Source organism: Mesoplodon bidens (genome assembly GCF_964165515.1).
Source record: "Mesoplodon bidens genome assembly, chromosome: 11".
Taxonomy (NCBI): Eukaryota; Metazoa; Chordata; class Mammalia; order Artiodactyla; family Ziphiidae; genus Mesoplodon; species Mesoplodon bidens.
Window position 1 is genome coordinate 11592795 of NC_138167.1, and position 20579 is coordinate 11613373.

General features: G+C 39.0%; 1 protein-coding gene across 1 annotated transcript in view; it reads left to right on the forward strand.

The window, feature by feature from the left end:
* Window positions 1–20579, forward strand: part of PTPRO (protein tyrosine phosphatase receptor type O) — a gene marked incomplete at its 5' end in the record, with an annotated part of 220369 nt that overhangs the window by 186713 nt on the left and 13077 nt on the right. The window contains 6 exons of the mRNA XM_081249297.1: window positions 3798–3833; window positions 7234–7315; window positions 16168–16258; window positions 18342–18418; window positions 19027–19161; window positions 19391–19513. Coding sequence (XP_081105423.1) covers window positions 3798–3833; window positions 7234–7315; window positions 16168–16258; window positions 18342–18418; window positions 19027–19161; window positions 19391–19513 — 544 coding nt within the window. The remainder of the gene's footprint in view (window positions 1–3797; window positions 3834–7233; window positions 7316–16167; window positions 16259–18341; window positions 18419–19026; window positions 19162–19390; window positions 19514–20579) is intronic.

Consider the following 20579-nt stretch of genomic DNA (forward strand, 5'->3'; position numbering starts at 1 on the left):
ATGCATATAATGTTATATTCCTTTCCCTACTTAATTCTCTGACTTTCTCATTTTCCATAGTTTGTTTTAAGCTTATATCAGGCAGGCCTATACTTGTTTGTATGTCTTTCTTAATAGGCCCCCCTGATGAACACATATTTTGGAATTCTAGCAACTCCTTCAAGGTCTGCTATTTATAGTACTGATCAAATAACATGAGACCTAAGTTGGGGGGGAAAAAAACCCTGCAGTAGTTTTAAGAAGAATGGTCCTGAAGCTGAAAATGGTTATCTCCAGGTGAGAAGAGAAGACAAAACATAGAGCCCCAGGCTTTCTACACTCTTCATAAACTACACACATGTTAACCAATGAAAAGATACCGAACATAAACTGTTTTCAGCCCTAGACTTGTGCTCTGCCAGAAATAAAAGAGGTAAAATTCATGGTCCCTGATTCTTCAAGTCCAACTCAGTGCTCTCACAAATTCACCCGAATTCCCTACTCTTCGCTACTTTTCTCTACATCTAATAAGTTGTGGGAATTCTCCTCTGCTTTCATTTGCTATATAGGCTTTTAAAATCCTCCTCTAGATGTGTTTGTCTTCATATTTCACCCACCTGTTAACAACCGCCCCAAGAAACAGAGCCACACTCTCCTTTCTTAACACTGCCCGGCTTTGTCTCTAAACTATCAACTTCTTGGAAAGACATGTTCCTGTTGATTGTCTAAAATCCACCTGATGCCTCTGATGGTTGTGTGGAAATCCAGAGACTCTCTCCCTCATAGGTTGCTCAAACCTTTTCCCAGGTGGTGGCAAAACCTGTGTGGAGCCTACGTGCCCCATTGGCTTAGTTCCAAGATTGTATTCTGCCAGGTTTTCTGACTTTATTGATCTCAGATTGTATTTCCTGTTCAAAGAAAACCATCTCAATTGGACAAGCTCTATCTGGATTCAGTGTTGTTACTCTCATTTTTTGCTATCATGGGCACCTCGTGCTCTATTCACACATTCATCTGTCTGTTCTAAATCCTCAGCAGTTGGCAGTTTAAGCATGATGCAATATTTAGTTTAAACTGCTCAGCTTTACTCTTGTTGTTGTATGTTCAATTCAGAGAATGACATAACTCTAAAGACCTTTTTTAAGGTGTGGGGATGATTTTCGTTTAGCTCATGAAAGAGTAAGTAATGCTTAGGAATTTGTGGTCATTTAAAGTTTTTGATTTTATGGTTTTTGGTTTTAGTTTTTGTTTGTTTTTAACCATTGTGAACCCCATGTCTCTGCCATTGCCTTGTATTCCTCTTTGGAATGAATTTCATTCTGGTAGGCTTTCCAAGATGGTCATAACCATGACGAACTTATAAAGAATGCATCTTAACTTCTTGACGTCATTAGGGTTTTGAACCTAATCTAGTATAAGTGAAAGAGGAAAAGTAAAAGAAGCACATCATCCTGCATGCATATATACTGTATGTCGGATGGATGTTATTTATCAGTTATTCAGAAAATCTTTCACAATGATAAGATGATGTCTTCAACATCACCCAAAATGGTCACTGTGGCATGCACACACACGAGCTCTTTCCATAAAGTGCTAAAGTGAAAATTGCTAGCAAAACCTGAACTTACATGTTTAAAAGTGAATTTTCCCTTGATTTGAGTCTTAGGATCAGCACAGCAATTGAAAACGCAGGAAAATTCTATCAGTGTTGCTGTGGAGTCTCATAATTCAGTCCTGTCTTGTACCACAGCCTTAAGATACAAGAACCCTTTGGAATCTTCAGGAATTCAGCAAAATCTAATCAGAACAATGAAAGTTGTACACAGTTCATGAAGAAATACACTTAAGAGAAGAGGTCATACAAAACATGTGGTAGAATTTCATATTATATTTAAGGTTCATTCAATCAGTGAATGAGACTGAAAGAAAAAAATACTGCCTCTCTTCCATGAATCAGGTTTCCACATAGCTGTGGAATAGTAGCGACTTAATATTTCAGCACTGAATTTATTCAGTGTCACCGTACCACATATATTTGTTTCTTCCCAGTTTCCCTTAAAGTCTGTTTGGATTTGGAAAGGTTTTGTGTTTTTCTTTTTTAAATTTCACTCTGAATCGCAAAATATGTTGGCAGCCTCCTAACATTATCAGAACTGTTCCTTATTACGCTAACATTCTGTTTTCATCAAACACTAAAGTAATGGGCTCCTACTATGCGAAGTAAATGTAGGATTCCTAACGTTAACTAAATTAGCGTCACAAGAGCAGTATAAAAGAATTATTCAAGAGGTATACCATGACAGTGGTCTTTTGGGGGGATGAGGGAGAGGTGAAGTAAAACTAGAATGTCTATTACCTCTCAATCCCAAGTATGGAAAACCAAGAGAGGATGAGGGAGAAAAAATAGGACAAGAACTATTAAAATGTATCATCTTCACTCAGAATTGAGAAGAAATAAAAACTATCTGAAACTAGAAAAGGAAAACCAGAAACACCACTTGCCTTTATGGATATTTCCTTTGCTGCATTACTTCCTCTACACCCACAAGTGCCATTTCCCCAGTGGGATCCCTCAGGAGCCCAAGTCTAATATCAAATCCTTAATTTCATCATTAGAAAAAATTGTGAGGATGACATAACAAAGATGTTCTGTTTCAATTCAATTAAATAAGCATTTATTGGCCACCTGCTAGTGTTCCATGAACTGTGCTCAGCTCTGGGGGACAAAGGACACTCTAGCAAGGAGCACATATACAGCTGATGGTCAGACCATGTAAGAAATACTCATGAACCAAGTGCTATGAAAGCCCAGAGGAAGTAGTGCTTCATTCTGCTAAAGGCTTTCCAGAAATGCGGGTACCCAAGCATTCCTAATTTTCAATATAAATAAATATTTTGGCATATAAGAGTACTCAGATCACACCTGGTTATTTACTATCGATTGTTTATTTTCTGAAAGTCTGGGTGCTTCCATCAATATTTCAAGACCTTTGAAAATTACTTATAAAAATTGTCACACTCAATCATGTATCAATATCATTTATATAAGACAATCTAAACACAATAATGAATCCCTTCAGCAGATACTATCTTAGCATTAGCTAACTTAGGTCAGTTATCTTATGTGTTGGTAGAAAACAATTCCCCTTTTAATAAAAACCCTAAAAATATAATAAACTGAAACATACATTAGTATTACATGTGTCTGAGCTTGCAAACTAGCAATGAATTAAGAACAAGCAGGTAATAGGTATAGTTCTTCAGATAGCTGAAAAACTAGTTCAAAACTGAATAAGAACAATGCCATAATAGAATGCATGACACATGACAACACTGATAGTACAAATTCACATTCCCAGTGAAAATGTCCGAAAAGGTTATTTTATTCCTTAATTTAAAAACCATTATGTCCATCCTCCCTCCACCAGTTCTCACCTTATTCCCCAATTCTTTCCTTTTGCCTGTAGAATCTGGAGTATTTAGACAGGAAATACTTCTATATATTTACAAAGCACTTCAGCAACTTAATCACCAGGAGTAAGAAATTATATTTCTAGAATTCAGTTTTTTGGCAAATCTAAAACATAAAGTGTAGGTATGCCCCAGAAATCTAACAGAGTTTTAAAACATGAATCTGGAATTTTCATCATTATCTTCTCATTTAAGGGGAAGTAATTAAACAAACCTGAGGTATGTTTAATAAAAATTAAGTAAAATAGCAGTGCCTGATGTAATTATTTAAAGTTCTTCAAGTTTAATCATTATGTTAATCAGTTCTTTTGCCCAGATAAATTTGCCTTTCTTTTCTTAATTCACAGGAGTAAAAATGGTTTAAAAAAGAGGAAATTGACTAAGTAAGTTTTTCTTACTATTTCATTTAAAAATATTCTTTATAATGATCTTCACTTTCCAAACTGAAAAGATTGCTGTCTTTAAATAGAAGGGATGCTTAAGAAAGAGGCAAATGCATATTAAAATAGCTAAGCTATTATGCGTAGGTGTGTTTACACATATGGATGGCAGTAACCACCAAGAAAGTGTACCAACAGAAACCATGTCAGGAACAAGGAAAATTCTCACCACGTGAAATCTGAAAAAGAATGGGTTGATAGGAATTATAAGTCTTACAGAAGGAAGTCTACTATTCTAAATCTATAAGGAATCTAATATTTAGCTACATCAAAGTAGTACAAAAACCTTTGATATTTTGTATCTTCAAATTTCGTGCTTATTGCAGGGAAAGGCTTTTACTCTATTTGATGTCGTAACAAATACTTGGATAAATGCTGTCTCAGGAAATCTTTATAATAAACAGAAAAGGATAATTACTTTAGCTAACCTGTGGTTTCACTTATCTACTGAACTGTCAAGTCATAAGAGTTATAATTCTGATGGGTGAAAATGGTTGATTTCAAAAGCCTAATTAGAGTATCACCTCCAGGCCTTTAGTTAAAAACTCTTCATATAAAGAGTGGACCATTCCTATAAATAGAGTTCATTCTTGATGCTTGCCTGGGATAGAATATTGGTGAATCCATTAAGGAGGCAATTAGGGGTCCCAGCCCTAATTATGATATCTGTGCTAATGGAATACATAACACAAGAGAAAAATTGATGCAAAATATTTCTCTTCAGCTTTGAGTGACATATAATATTTTGACACGTATACATGACAGAATAATTTTTTCCTAAATCTATTTCAAATCAGTACGGATTCTATTGGCATATATCAAGTGATGCAGGAGAGACAAGACCAGCCAAAGCAGAGGAGAGGTGCTGTCAGCCCAAAGGAATGATTTGACAGAAACAGAAAGACTTTCTTGCCCAAAATTATTAGTTGGGTTGTCAAGTGAAGTACAGAGGCATAGACTAGAGCAGTTAGAGGACAGGGTCTTGGGACCAAAAGGGGGCCCAAGACCCAAGCAGAGAGAAGGAGAAGCAGGATGTGGACCAAAGCTTGAGTGGAGCGTAGACATGGTGGAACCTGCCCACAAGCCAAAACCTCGAGTCAAACCAGCTTCCTCCTTCCCTCTTCTCATTTTCCTTCTCATCCTCCTTCCTTCTCTACAAACCTTTTTTTTTTTCCAACTTCTAGTGTATTGTTATTGATAAAAGTAGAGAATAGTAAGCTTTGTCTGTAAAGTAGACACACGATGGAGAAATGGCAGTGGATCTGGATATCAAGCAGTGGATAAGCTTCTACAAGCCATTTCTGAGGGTCCCCTCCCATCTTTCCGTTTACTTTCTCTTTACCTTTTCTCTTTCACTCCAAATGCCCCCCCACTGCCACCACCGTGCTCCTTGGCTCTCGGTGCCCCTCGCCCCTTACCTTCATTCCCTTCCTTTCCTCACCTCCTCTCCCTCTAAACCTTTGTCCCACTGATTGATCTCTGCTCCTTCCCAGTTTTCTTTCTCTTCTCCTTACCATTCTCCTCCTCTCCCTGATGTTCATTCTTCTACTTCCTGGGTCCTTCCTCTGACTCTCTTTCCCTTCTCCATCCTGCTTTTGCTTTTTCTAACCCCCGTTTTCTAATCCCATTTTCCTCTTAATGAGATGAGAACCAGAATCATTAAGTCCAACTTTAAGGTCAATGCACTGCTAAGACAGCAGGGAAGGATCACCCCACCCTGCCCCCGTTTAGCTGTTTCTTTCAGAAGGGTGGCAAAGTTGAATGAAAAAGCTTTTAACCAGGAGTCCTTCTCCCTGGTTCTACCCAGGGTTCTCCAGCTTAGTAGCCCTGAGATCTTGAACTACTCATTTGACTGTCTCAGCCTGGGCTCTCTCTGGAGTTCCATCTGGAGTGTGGGGCTAATGCTGTCCATGTCTTCCTTAACCATCAACCGAGCAAGATAATTCACAAGAATATTTAGGGTGTTTTAAGGGTACGAGTCATTCATGTTATCATTATTAAGTAAAACCATTAAAATTTGAATGTATTATCTGGGAGGTATAATGCCCTTAAAAATCAAATAAAATCTTAACATAAATTAATCTATCAGATTAGCTAATCGACAACTTTGAACAAATATCTATTATATACTTTGTATATGCTAATAGGGCCTAAGACCACAGATAGATGATATAAGCTGAGTAATTTGCAGCAAGACGAAGGGAAAGGTCAACTCTGTGGACCCTGTCAAGGTGGAAAGGCTTGGGTTAGGTGACAGTGTGGCATCCTGAAGAAGCTCAGGGAACAGGTTGGCACAGGTAGGCTCTAGAAGAGATAAGCATCTAGAGAAAACTACAGGAAATAAAACTGAATTCTTATTTAAACGATAAACAAAAAACAAGGGCTTCCCTGGTGGCGCAGTGGTTGAGAATCCGCCTGCCGATGCAGGGGACACGGGTTCGTGCCCCAGTCCGGGAAGATCCCACATGCTGCGGAGTGGCTGGGCCCATGAGCCATGGCCGCTGAGCTTGTGCGTCTGGAGCCTGTGCTCTGCAACAGGAGAGGCCATAACAGTGAGAGGCCTGCGTACCGCAAAACAAAAAACAAAAACAAACAAAAAAAAACAAGGAAGAATGTGAGCATTTCTGCTATTGATGCAGAAACATAAACTCAGATGTGTTACTTGATTGTCCTTCTGAACCATTTTGCTATGCAAGGCTCTGAACACAACTCAGAGAGAGAGAGAGAGAGAGAGAGAGAGAGAGAGAGAGAGGGAGAGAGCGTGCTCTGAGAGCTCCCTGGAGAAATGTTTCCTGCCAGGACCCTGCTTTTGCTCTGGGAAGACAGTGCAGCACAATTCCCTACACTTGTAAAGCTGTTTAAACTTACATGTTTCTGTAATCTGTAACATACTGTGTGTCAACCTTGTGATGTAGGTATCACTATGATTTTTCATAGGTGAGCATGTTGAATCTCAGAAGAGTTAGGTAAATAAAGGAAAACCATAATTCAGACAGGTCTTCAGACTAACCCTCTGTTCTTTCCCATAAACTGGAGTTTTCCAGAAACAACACATATACCTGTAAGTGTATGAGTGTGTGTATATGTAATATTTTACTGCTAAAGTAAAAGCCCATTAAAAATCTAGAGGTTTCTCCTATCCTCAAGGAAGTTTAATATATAGGGCTCTCTTTTTAATTATAATATATTAGTGACTGGTAACTTTAACCAAAAAAAAAAAAAGAGTGCTAACCTCTGAGAAGTAAGAAGAAAGTTGTTCATGTTTGAGAAGTATGGTGTTAAACGCTATATGACACCTATCAACAGGATTTTTTAAACATACCTTTCTTTGTATTTGACAAAGCCCGGTGCAACTGGATGACTTTGACGCCTACATCAAGGATATGGCCAAAGACTCTGACTATAAATTTTCTCTTCAATTTGAGGTGAGTGAATAAAGTTTTTCCGACCCTCTGTAGGCAGGGGAATTGGCAGCTTTGTACCAGTGTCATTTCCCTGCTCACTAGGCAGTGCTGGTGGTGTGGTTCATAATGGACAGGATGGTAACTGGGCTTGGGGGTACCTAATGTGCTGGTTCAGAGCCAGGATGTCAACCCTTAGTTAGGAGGTCAGGGTTTGGGTGGCACAAATGAAAGAAAGAAGAAAAGAGATGCAGGTACTGGGGGTGCTGGGGTGAACAAACATGGTAACAGGAGAAGTCTTCAATGGTAACATTGAAAACCAGGGGGATGGAAAGTGCAGGCGGAAAGCAAGCTGAGGATTGAGATCCGGAACAATTTCTCTTTCAGGGGATTTTTAGTGTGTTTCTCATGCCAATTAGGACACAGTAAGGGTGGATGGTGGATGAATTGGACCCCTTTGTCTCCTGAGCATATAAGAGCCTGGCGTCTCTTTTGCTGCAGGACTCTTGGCATTCTACTGCACGTGTCTTTGTGAGGTTTTGCTTTCTTTTCTGGGAGAAATTGGAGAAAGAGAGTTACACATGCTTTGTGTAAAAGAAGAACAAAATTGGCAACATCTTTTTCTGAAGCACACATATTTCTTTGATTCTAAGAACATGTGTCAGAGTAGATGGAAAAGGGTCTAGGATCTCAGTAGCGTGAGGGACACAACTGGTCCTCCGGTTTTCTTCCCACACATTTCACAGCTCAGAACATAGTCTGGATAACCTCCCGTTCTTCAGGCTTCCAGCGAGTTTCAGGGAGACCAGGGAGAAGGGAAAGATGAATTGACTTTTCTAAATTATGTCATTTTTTTAAAAGCCCCTTAGCTGCTTTTCCTGTGAGACACCAGGTGGTAGAATGTAGCTGCTTTCTCCTCATTATCCGTATTCATTTCTTCTTTCCTCACATCAGCCAAGGACAGCCTTGTTCTGCAAGAATCAGCAGGAATCCTGGTATGGATATTCATTCTAACAGGGAATTTAAGGATGAGAAGAATCTTATACATTATCAAATACAAAGCCCCCAAACTATCACCTGTGTCATGAGAAATGCCACATAAAGCCTGACTCAGTCATCCATTGTATGCAGGTGCATGAGAAATTATAAATGCTACACCAAATGCTATAGCTCGAAGAATGGAAACTCAATTTGAAATGGAGATCTATGGTGAGGATGGAATTTCAGAAGAGTATACCAATGAAAGGAGGACACTTTTTATAAGAAAACATAAGCCTAAACTCAGAAGAAAATAAATATCTAGATAATTCTGATAATGGTGACGAAAATTATATTGTAATTACACTTTCAATCTCATTGAAGCCACAGTCTCTTAATTCCTACCAGATGATATGACCTTGGTGGAACAGCCAGGGTCACTGCCTTTTCTGGAAGGATTAGGAATACTCCCAGTTCATGTCATCAAACCCCAGTATAACTATTACTGTGCTTCTGAATTGCATCGTTATAAAAAGAAATTCAGTGAATCATTTTCTGGTAAAAAGAAAATTTTTTTTTCAGTTGTGAATGATAGAAATACAATTCAAACTAGTTTAGACCAAAGAAGAAGGGAATTTGTTCAAAGGATAACTAAGTTATCTCATATAATCAAAGGAAAGGTTGAATAGCTAAACCAGGAGGAGAGTAGGGAAGCAGCTCAGTCTCAGGAATGGCTGGAATCAGGGGCCACACCCCTGAAGAGACCCCCTCTTTTTATTTCTCATTTCTACTTCTCTCTTTGTCTTGGCCTCACTTTCTTTGGCTGCAAACAAACCTCTTTCTCATAGTAGAAAATGCGACCACAATCAGCCTCGGAGTATCACACCTATGGTTGCCAAAAGGAGTCATTGACTGTCTTTCTTGTTCGTAGTTTAAGAAATAACAGGGGAGGATTCTGATTGGCTGGCATGGGTAATGATGTCTGCTCACGCTGTCCGCAGCCTGGGAGGGCAGAATTATGGAAGAACAGGACAGTTCTTATTGGTACCATGTGGATAAACCAGAGACCAAGAGCATTATACCCAAAGAGAGGACCAAGCAATAAGTGATTAGATTTGAGCTTCAGTTGCTTCAAAAATGTGAAAAGTTGAATGGTCAATTTTATGACTAAATATTCAGTTTACAATATGCTGAGGGCTTCTATATATTCAAGGTATAAATGAACGCATTCAAGCTTATTTCATAGGATTTATAATGCAGATAGGAATGTACCAAACTAAGAGTCCAAAAACCTGGATCCTCATTACTGTTTTGCCACTAATTAATATAGGAAAAAATCAGTTTCTCATCACCTCAGTTTCTTCATCTCTAGAATGGGTAAGTTGAACACAGAGTGGTTCTCAGCTGGGCCTGTACCAGGCAGTGCCCTAGGGGGAGTTTGGGGATGTGTGGTCATCCTAATGGCTTGGGAGTAGTATTTAATGGGGAAAGGGACAGCAATGTTAAGTGTTCTGAAATGAGTGGGACAGTCCCACACAACAAAGAATTGTCCCAAGACAGTGGTATTCCATGGAGAGACACTGGACTAAATTGGGGACAAGATTACATCGAAGCTTTATAATTCTTACATATTAGTCAGGGTTCTCTAGAGAAACAGAACCAATAGGAGACATACACATTATATATATATATATATATATATATATATATATATACACACACATTTATACATATATATACACACATGTATATAATATATGTTAATTATATTATTATATAATTATATTATATGATAATTATATAATTATATTTTATAATATGAAGATCCTATATATGATAATACAATAGAAGATAGAAGCTGATGATAGATAGATAGATAGATAGATAGATAGATGATAGATAGATAGATGGAGAGATTTATTTGAAGGAATTGGCTCACACAATTGTGGCAGCTGGCAAGTCTGAAATCTATAGGGTACCCAGGGACAAGCTGATGTTGCCACTCAAGTCCAAAGGCAATCTGGAAGTAGAATTCCTTCTTCCTCAGGAGACCTCAATCTTTTAAGGCCTTCAACTGAGTGGATGAGGTCCACTTACATTATGGAAGGTAATCTGCTTTCTCAAGTCTACTGATTTACATGTTAATTACAGCTAAAAAAGTACCTTCATCCAACATCTAGACTGATGTTTGACCAAGCAACTTGGCGCTATGAGTAGCCAAGTTGACTCATAAAATCAGCTAGCACACCATGACTGGAAGACATGTTTAGTAATTTTTATTTATTTTAAAGATATTTTTTCATATCCCTTTGTTCTTAGAAAATCATTGGTCAAATATGTAATTTATTTGGTGCCAAGTCCTGATATTGTATCTCTGCTCTGGTGAGAAAATACAAATTACTCTCCAGAAGTCTGTTTTAAATCACAGGCTCAGATTGTAGGTTTTGGACTAACATTTGCTTAAGCAGTGACTTAGTGGTCTGACTCACTTCCTTTTTCATTTGACAACCTCCCAGAAATTGCCAACCTCCGACTCCACCCAACTGCACATCCTCAGGTTCAGTGTCAGAGTAACCCCATCTATTTTCAAAGACCCATTGTGCTTTCATACCTGACTTCAGGGTGAATGGCAAACCTTTCACATGGCAGCCCTCATATTTTCCTGAACTTGATAATTAATGGAGGCTTAAGAAAAAAAAATGGTTCTTGCTCTATGGGACCCCAAGAGGGTATAGAGATGGCTGAATCAATTGGGCTAGCTAAATCCAGTATCAGACAGTTATTTGTTCTGTTTCTATTAATGCTTAATACTTGTATTCATTTTGACACTGACATGGAAAGATCACACTCATATTGAGAAATTATATCATTTATAAGCATCATGCAAATTGAAACTGTCTGGATTTACATGTATTACCAGTAACAGTCGTACATGAAGCTACACGAGTTGCTAATTTGAATTCACTGAATAAATTCCTTTTTCACTCTGTATCTGATTTCAAATCTGTTGGAAAGATTGATTATCCTTCTGATGAAAATATACATCTTTTCTTAAGGAGGTTTGGGACCCGGGGATTAGATTCAATTTCTCATTTCTATTGTCTCGTGTTGAGAACATTTCAAAGAGCCAGAAGTTAGAGCTTGGAATCTGAGATCCCATAAGATATAGCACGTATTGTTCATTTTGCCATTAATTTCTATACTTTGTGTTTGATCAGGATGCTAGGAAAGCCCTCACTACCTTTGTTTGGAGATGTGGCTGCATAGGTTAAAATAAAACTATATCACTTGCCACATAGTTCATAGGAGATGATCTTTGATTTCTGGTAGTAGCTCCCATTTGTAGCTTTTTTTTTTTAACCTTAACTATTTATTTATTTATTTATTTATTCTTTTTTTGGCTGTGTTATGTCTTCATTGCTGTGCATGGGCTTTCCCTAGTTGCGGGGAGCGGGGGCTACTCTTCGCTGCAATGCGTGGGTTTCTCATTGCAGTGCCTTCTCTTGTTGTGGAACATGGGTTCTAGGCATGAGGGCTTCAGTAGTTGTGGCATACGGCCTCAGGAGTTGTGGCTCACGGGCTTAGCTGCTCTGCGGCATGTGGGATCTTTCCAGACCAGAGATCGAACCTGTGTCCCCTGCATTGGCAGGCAGATTCTTAACATTGCACCACTAGCGAAGTCACTGTAGCTGTTTTCATTTGTGTTTCAGTCCAGTTTCCTGGAGACTTACCTAGCAGGCCGTGGTCTGGTACCGGTCCGTGGCCGGGGGGTTGGGGACCCCTGTGTTAAGCCACCCAGTTTGTGGCACTTTGTCATGACGGCCCTAGGGAACTAATACAGAACATCACTAAATACCTTGCTCTAAATCCTTTCTTCTCCCTTTGCGTTTACCTGAAAAGTAACCGGCCATTGCCCAGTCCCATTGGACCTTTCACTGGCCATAGATGGAAACTCTTATGTCAACAACACAGGTCACATTGTTTCTCCTGACTTGTCCTGTAGTCTAGTCAGCTATCTTATCTGATTCTAATGTCCAACCTCATCCGAAAGCAAACAACAAGTGCTTATCCCCTGTTGACATTGTTACAGACTCTAAAGCCAGAATACAGCTTGTGCTCTTCCAAGAAGATGTGGTACATGTTATGGAATGAAGGTATACCCCACCTTCCCAAATTCATATGTTGAAGTCCAAGCCCCAGTGTGATGGTATATTTGGAGATGGGGTCTCTGGGAAGTGGTTAGGGTTAGATGAGGTCATGAGGATAGGGCCCTCATGATGAAATTAGTGCCCTCATAAGAAGAGACACTAGAGACATTGCTTTCTCTTCTCCCCAACCCCACCATTTACACACAAAGAAGAAATCATCTGAGCACACAGTAAGACGGTGACCATCTACAAACCAAGAGAAGCCTCATAATGAAACCTACCTTGCCAGCACCTGATTCTTGGATGTCCTAGCTTCCAGAACTATGAGGAATAAATTTCTGTTTCATCCACCCAGCCTAAGGTAGTTTGTCATGGCAACCCAGGCATACAGTGCATGTGTCTGTGCCCCACTTTTCAAGACCGTATGCTTCAAACACAGCCAACACAACACACACTGCCATTGGCTTCAATGACTGTATCAGTTTCCTAGGGGGCTGCCACAACAAATTACCATAATCTTAGTGACTTAAAACAACAGAATTGTACTCTCTTACAATTCTAGAGACCAGATGTCCAAAATTAAAGTGTTAGCAAGGCCATGCTCCCCCTTTGAAGGCTCTAGGGGAGAATCCTTCTTTGCCTCTTCCGGTGGCCCTGGGCATCTTTGGCTTATAGCTGTATAGCTATAATCAATGCCTTCATCCTCATATGGCTTCTCCTCTTCTCTCTTTTATAAGGACACTTGTCATTAGATTTAGAGACCACCCAGATAATCCAGGACGATCTTATCTTATGATTCTTAATTACACCTGCAAAGACTCTTTTTTCCTAATAAGATCACATTCACAGGTTCTGGGGGTTCCGACATGGACATATCTTTTGAGGGATTATCGTTCAACACTATGGATGACTATGTAACCTAGAAAAAAACCCACAATGATAAATTATATTAGAAACAAAACTGGCAAAAGAAAATTAAAAAATGATTTATGTTGGTTTCAGGCCATCACCTCATACTTTGCCTTCATGAAGATGGAAGCCTCTGGAGTTTCCATGTGGTTGGAAAAAAAATAACTGCAAAGCTACTGAGCTGGGAACTTAGTACTTGATTTTCCACTTAGGGACAGGCTAAATTACAAAAGATTGCAAGGCATTTTGTGTATACATGCCATTGCTGCTTTCCTGCAATTTAACTTTGGCAATTTACATTTATAGTATTCAGCCAATTAAACCACTCTTATCAACTTAGGGCATTTACAGCAGGGAGGCAACACACAATTAAAGTTCTCTCAGTTAGTCAGCTTCCATATGTGCTCTAGCTCTCAGCCTCAATCTGTTTCCACAGTTTCTTTTTGTACCGGCGGGCTTTTCCTGTGGCTTATCAGTCTGTCCTCAAAGTGGGGCTTTACTGGGGGAGAGTTGTTCAGTTAACACAAATGGCAAAGGAGGGAGAAATTATGGAGCCAGGCAAAGCAAAACAAAGAATCATAATGGAAGCATTTCACAATCATGATCAATGGTGCTTCATTAATATTTATTGAGTTTAATCATTCCATTTGATAGTCATTATATACCAGTGAGGTATGGAAAAATTATCCGCCTTATCTTACAGATAATTCAACTGATGTTAATGAGAGTTGAAATACTTTTTCAAGACCCTGCAGTTTATAAGCGGTCCACCAAAATAAGCCAGATTTTTGACAAACTAAAGACACTCCCCAAAGGAGGTAGATTTCCAAAATATTTTAAGCAATGGAAGCATCATTTAAGTAAGCTTAAGTAAGCTTATAGCTGCCAAAAGGAGCTAACCTAAAAATAACACTGATTTGGTTGAAGTTTGCTAAAAATAAATTTTGTTTCTTATAAGAATAATATAATCAGTCTTTGACAACCCTTTAAAATGGAAAAAAAACAGTTATAAAGGAAAAATGACAAGCTTCTGTTTAAGGGCATTTGGCAAGCAAGGGTTTTGCCCGAGATGAAAGAAAACTTCTAAATTTGTAAACTGAAGATCAAAGTCAGCATAGTTGGTCTTAAGATTGACTTCGACTTGGGCCAAGAGCTCGCAATTTTGTGAGCTTGGAAAGAAAACAGTGATGAGAAATCAAAGGAAGAGAGAAATCTGGACAATTAGATCAGTTCATCCATGTTGACTGCAGCTTGCATTCCAATGCCATGAGACACACACACTAACCTACCAAAGAACTTCTATGTGGACGTAGCAGACGTCCCAAGAACTGGGTGTCTACAACATTTGCTCTGCATGGGCACTTGAATCAAGACACTGAAGGCACACACACCAAAAAACTTCCCTGCTCAGTCTCTCAAAGCATCATCAAATGTTTCCAACTCCCCTCAAAACTCTTTCAAAGACTCTCCAAAATTCTTCCCCCAGAGAAGTATTCCTCCAGCTTATGATTCTTTAAGGTAATAATTGGGAGGAATCATGAAGAATAGCATCCCATACAAGTAAATAATATTTCCAGCAAGTGGTGTCTCTACTTGTTCACTTAATTGTCTTATAGAGAAATGCATACTATATATGTAACCCCATTCGTAGATGGTTAGACAGACTGTTCACTAATATTGCCCTCGGATTTGTATGGGATTTGCTGCATTGGTCATGCGCTGCACAATTCCAAGGAGCGCCATTTATGTAGACCACAGAATAATTGATGCCCCCGGAGGAATCCAGGTGGCTTGACTCCAACCCCTGTTTCCTATCAGACACATGTCATAGAAGCTTAGAAACCCCCTTTTCCAGTAACATAGATTTTCTGAAGTATGTTTGTTGTCTGTTTATATAAAAATTGCTTTATCAGTGCACCTTCTGATAATAGAATTTATAAGAGTAATGATACACACAAACAGATATTTGGATGTTCCTATTTTCATGGAAGGGTTTGTCTACCCACTACTGCGTCATCCTTATTTTGGGGTTTTATTACCAGATTTTAGTGACTGTCTATCCTATATCTTGTAACGTGGAGACTGTGCCCTACTTCTTGTTCCTCACTCTCTCCTTTTCTACCTTCTCAAAAGCTCATCGCCTTCAGGAGAAATACCTACAATTCCTCATAGAATAAGAAATTTTTATGCAAACTGCATAAATTTCAGTTACCTTATACCTCCAAAAATCTGAAACCTACTTCTGTTTTCAAATTTTCCATACCCCTGAGTGTAATGCACATAATTCTTACCTTCTCCAAGTGATCACTTAGCTATCCAAGGTATTTATGTATTACATCAGTCAGCTATTACTGCAATAATGCTATATAAGAAACGACTTCAAAATCTCAGTGACCTACAACACTTATTTTTCTCACTTGTGGCTCTGTGGGACAGATGAGATCATTCTACTTCAGGCTGTGGGTCAGAGTCGGGTCTGTTCCATGTGTCTTCTCATCCTGGGACCAGTAGCTTTCCTGGGCATGTTCTTTGCAAGCAGATGGCAGAAGCACAAGAGAGCAAACCAAGCTGAGCAAACACGTTTAAAACTTCTGATTGGACGTGAGTTCTACCCAAATTCACTGGCCAAAAGCAAGGTGGCAACAGTAGGATGGAGAAGTACACTCTGCCCCAAAAGGGAGCCACTGTGACATCATAAAGCAAAGGGGGTGTGATAATTGTGATCATTCTATTAGAGGCAGGAAGTGAAGAATAATCCAGTATGAGCAATAAACCAATGTGAACAATAATGCAATCCATACCATGTATGGGAATCTCAAATCTATTCTCTGTCATTTACAGGAGTTGAAGTTGATTGGACTGGATATTCCACACTTTTCTGCAGACCTTCCACTGAACCGATGTAAAAATCGCTACACAAACATCCTACCATGTAAGATTGTCAATAACGCCAATCCTACTCACGTCTTCCAAAGGCTGAAGGGCTGTTACTGAATATTAATCAGTTTCAGGGACCTCTGGCCAGACCCAGTAACGATCTGTATCTTCAAAGTCATCTCTGTGATTGCATTGATCACATTGGTGCTTTGATGTCATTAGATCCTGTCATATGTAGGAAAATTTAATAATTATGCTTTTAAATAAATTGTATCTGAACAGAAAAGACCGACCATTTGGCTTTTTGGAGATCAAAAAGTATTAGCCAAATTAGGGGCAAGATAATCTGTGCTCATAACCTATTTTCAGTCAATTCATTGACAATGGAAGGAAGCAAATGGAAAGGGAGTGCAAGGTGTGAAAAAACTCTTTTCTTACTTCTGGCAAGTTCTGCCATTCCTTAGCATTTTGTAATAAAAGCAACATTCAAAGAACAAAGTAATGCCATTTGCAGCAACATGAATGGACCTAGAACTTGTCATACTGAGTGAAGTAAATCAGACACAGAAAGACAAATATCATATGATATCGCTTACATGTGGAATCTAAAAAATAGGGTACAAATGAACTTATTTACAAAACAGAAGTAGAGTCACAGATGTAGAAAACAAACTTATGGTTACCAAGGGATAAGGGGGTGAGGGATAAATTGGGAGATTGAGACTGACATATACATGCTACTATATATAAAATAGATAACGAATAGCACAGGGAACTCTACTCAGTACTCTGTAATGGCCTATATGGGAAAAGAATCTAAAAAAAAAAGTGAATATATGTACATGTGTAACTGGTTCACCTTGCTGTACAGCAGAAACTAACACAACACTGTAAATCAACTATACTCCAATAATTTTTTTAAAAAAGCAACAAAGAAAAAGTAATATAAAGTACTTACAGGACAATTAAAATACATTCCAATATAGATTTAACTTTCCTCTCTGCTACACTCTAGGGGGAGCTGGGAAAGAAGGGAAAAGTGCAAAGCTCTAGAAAGAGAACTCCCTCCTTTAAAAAGGTTCTTGACAAAATTAAGTAGTATTATCATTACAACACCTTACTTCTGTACACATTTCAGGATTTACTTTTTTCATGTGAAGTCCATTTACAAAAAGACCATCAACTCCATCTTCTCTTCTCGAGGCTTCCCAAAAGTAGTGAATTCTCTGGATGTCTCTGAGTGAAATGGAAATCCTGTGTTTAGGCTACATTCTATGGCCTTCCACGCAACCTACCAAATATTTTAGTTCCTGTACCTATTCTCCACAATCCCCAAAAAACCTGGAGACCACTCTTTCAAGGACAGGAGGGCTGAGGGGAGGAAATATTGGTGGGGAGATATTTATATATTTATTTAAACCAGAAGCTAAGATTGAGATAGGCTAAAATATTAAGCTAAAATAAATTTTATTTACCTACCCTATCACTGACCGATTTGACTTGGTACTGAGTACAGATATTGGGTATAGAATTGTCTTGACAAGTCTTCCTTCCACTCTGAGGTTTTTTTTTTTTCTGGTTCATTTGTTTTGTTTTATATCTGTTAATCCCGAACTCCTAATTTATCCCTCCCCACCCATTTCCCCTTTGGTAACCATAAGTTTGTTTTCTTTTTGTGAGTCTGTTTCTGTTTTGTAAACAAGTTCATTTGTATCTTTTTTTTTTAGATTCTACATCTAAGTGATATCATATGATATTTGTCTTTGACTTACTTCACTTAGTAAAATAATCTCTAGGTCCATCCTTGTTACTACAAATGGCATTATTTCATTCTTTTTTATGGCTGAGTGATATTCCATTGTGTACATATACCACATCTTCTTTATCCATTCATCTCTCGATGGACACTTAGGTTGCTTCCATGTCTTAGCTATTGTAAATAGTGCTGCTATGAACATTGGGGTGCATGTATCTTTTTGAATTAGAGTTTTCATTTTTCTGGATAGATGCCCAGGAGTGGGATTGCAGGACCATATGGTAACTCTATTTTTAGTTGTTAAGGAACCTCCATACTGTTCTCCATAGTGGCTGCACCCTTCCACTCTGACTTTTAATATTTTTCTCCTTATGCTTTACAGATGACTTTAGCCGAGTGAGATTACTCTCCATGAATGAAGAGGAAGGTGAAGACTACATCAATGCCAACTACATTCCTGTAAGTAATCAAAATTAAACATTTTAAAAATCAGGCATCCAAATTCTAACCCAGCCAGAGGAAGACTATTAGGGCTTCAGGGGTGTGTCAAACAGTTCAATAGACAGCCGTTCTCCACTAAGCACTCCAACTCTAAAGAACAGTTTCCATTATTCCATTTTAGAATAAAGAATAGGGAAAAAAAGAAGCCCAGAGACTAGTAATATACAAATGTCTTTGAAAAGGACTAGTGAAATTGAAAGTAGATCATTATACTAAGGATCATCTTTCTTGTGCTTAAATGTCAGTGTCAGCAACCAAACTCAAAGGGCTCCACCTGAGCACCTGTGCTTTTAAAATGCATCTGTAAAGACAGTGGTTGTTATTGTAAAAACGTGTGGGTGTGATTTCTAGGCTTCCCCCCCAAAAATGTGTAAAATCATATGGATTTATACAGTCAGCTACTATGACTGCCTCCTTGATGAAAAAAGGAGAAAACGTTACATACGTGCATGGTCTCTTGCCATTTTATCCCCAGTAAATTTTCAGTGTTTTCTCATTTGTGTGAAACAGCATTTGGTGTTGACTGTGTAGCTCCTTAGGTGACAACTTTGTCACTTACCTTCCAGGGATACAACTCACCACAGGAGTATATTGCCACACAGGGGCCTCTGCCTGAAACCAGAAATGACTTTTGGAAGATGGTCCTACAACAGAAGTCTCAGATTATTGTCATGCTCACTCAGTGTAATGAGAAAAGGCGGGTAAGTGCCGAGTGGGGTCAGCCCCACCTAGCAGCGAAGGCTGTACCAGCCACTGCCATGCATTAAATGCTTACTGTGTACTGGAAACTATTCCACTTGCTTCATTCTTCATCTTCACAATAATCCTGTACAATTCTTCAGGGGCAAGTCATTCACTTTCCCTAAATGAGTACAGACTATTTCCTCCCTAGCCTGTTTGTTTTAAAAGGTTGTGCTATTGTCCCCTCAGGTGAAATGTGACCATTACTGGCCATTCACGGAAGAACCCATAGCTTATGGAGACATCACAGTGGAGATGATCTCAGAGGAAGGGCAGGATGCCTGGGCCTGTAGACACTTCCGGATCAACTATGTAAGTCACGGAGTGTGGGTTCAGGAGCTGTCCCCACGCTGAGGGAAGCCCCAGGGTCAGGAGGCCAATCCCCCTTCCTGGGAGACCATGAGCACCTCAGACTTGGCAACATGGCTTCCTCCAAGAGGAAAATCCCACGTGTAATGTGCTTGTTTCCTAACTCCTCGAGAATGGTGTGGATTAAATACTTATCCTGGAGAGCCCGAGGAGATGGAATCAGAAGGCGGCACTGTTCCATCTCAGATTTCAGCCAGGGTAATAGAAGACACGGTGACCCACTGCTCACCAGGCATGACTGAGGAGAGAAGTGTTGTCAAACTTATATTAACCATATATGGGTATATTTAGGATATACAAGCACCTGCATTATAAATTAAAATTTAGTTTTAGATGTAGTGGTTTGGGTTTTATTTCGCTTTGTTTGGCTTTGTCCCTTATTTTGTTGTAGTTTGGCTTTTATTATTTCTAAGGTACTTCTGGACCTTAGTAATCATGGTTTCCTAGCTCTTTTGAAATGCTATTGAATTCTGATTGTTAGAATGTCAGAGAAGTCTATTTTTTCCTGTAAGGACTGCTACATCTCTGCTGACAGGCAGGCTTTTGAGCTCATGCTGAATGTCTGTGTGCCAGGCGAGATGCTGACGCCAACCGCAGTCACTCTGGTTCCTTCTTCACTGAGGGCAGCCCTAGAAAACAGGAGGGAAGTTTTACTAGTATTCTCCACCTAAACATGGTCTCTGTTGAGGACAAACTTAATACTAAAGTCCTCATTAAAATGTGCTTCTCTGCTTAGAAACAACATTTTCCCACAGTGTAGATCAGAGGATGAACAAAAGGCCCTGCTTCGTGAAGTCCATGAGCTAAGAATGAATTTTACCTTTGTAAAAGTTGGAAAAAATTAAAAGAAGAATAATATTTCACAGGAAATATTATATGGACGTTATAAAATTCCAATTTTAATGTCCATAAATAACATTTTATTGAAACATAGCCACAGATTTTTTTACTGATTTCCTATGACTCTTTCTGTGCTACATCAAGCTTGAATAGTTGCCACAGAGACTGT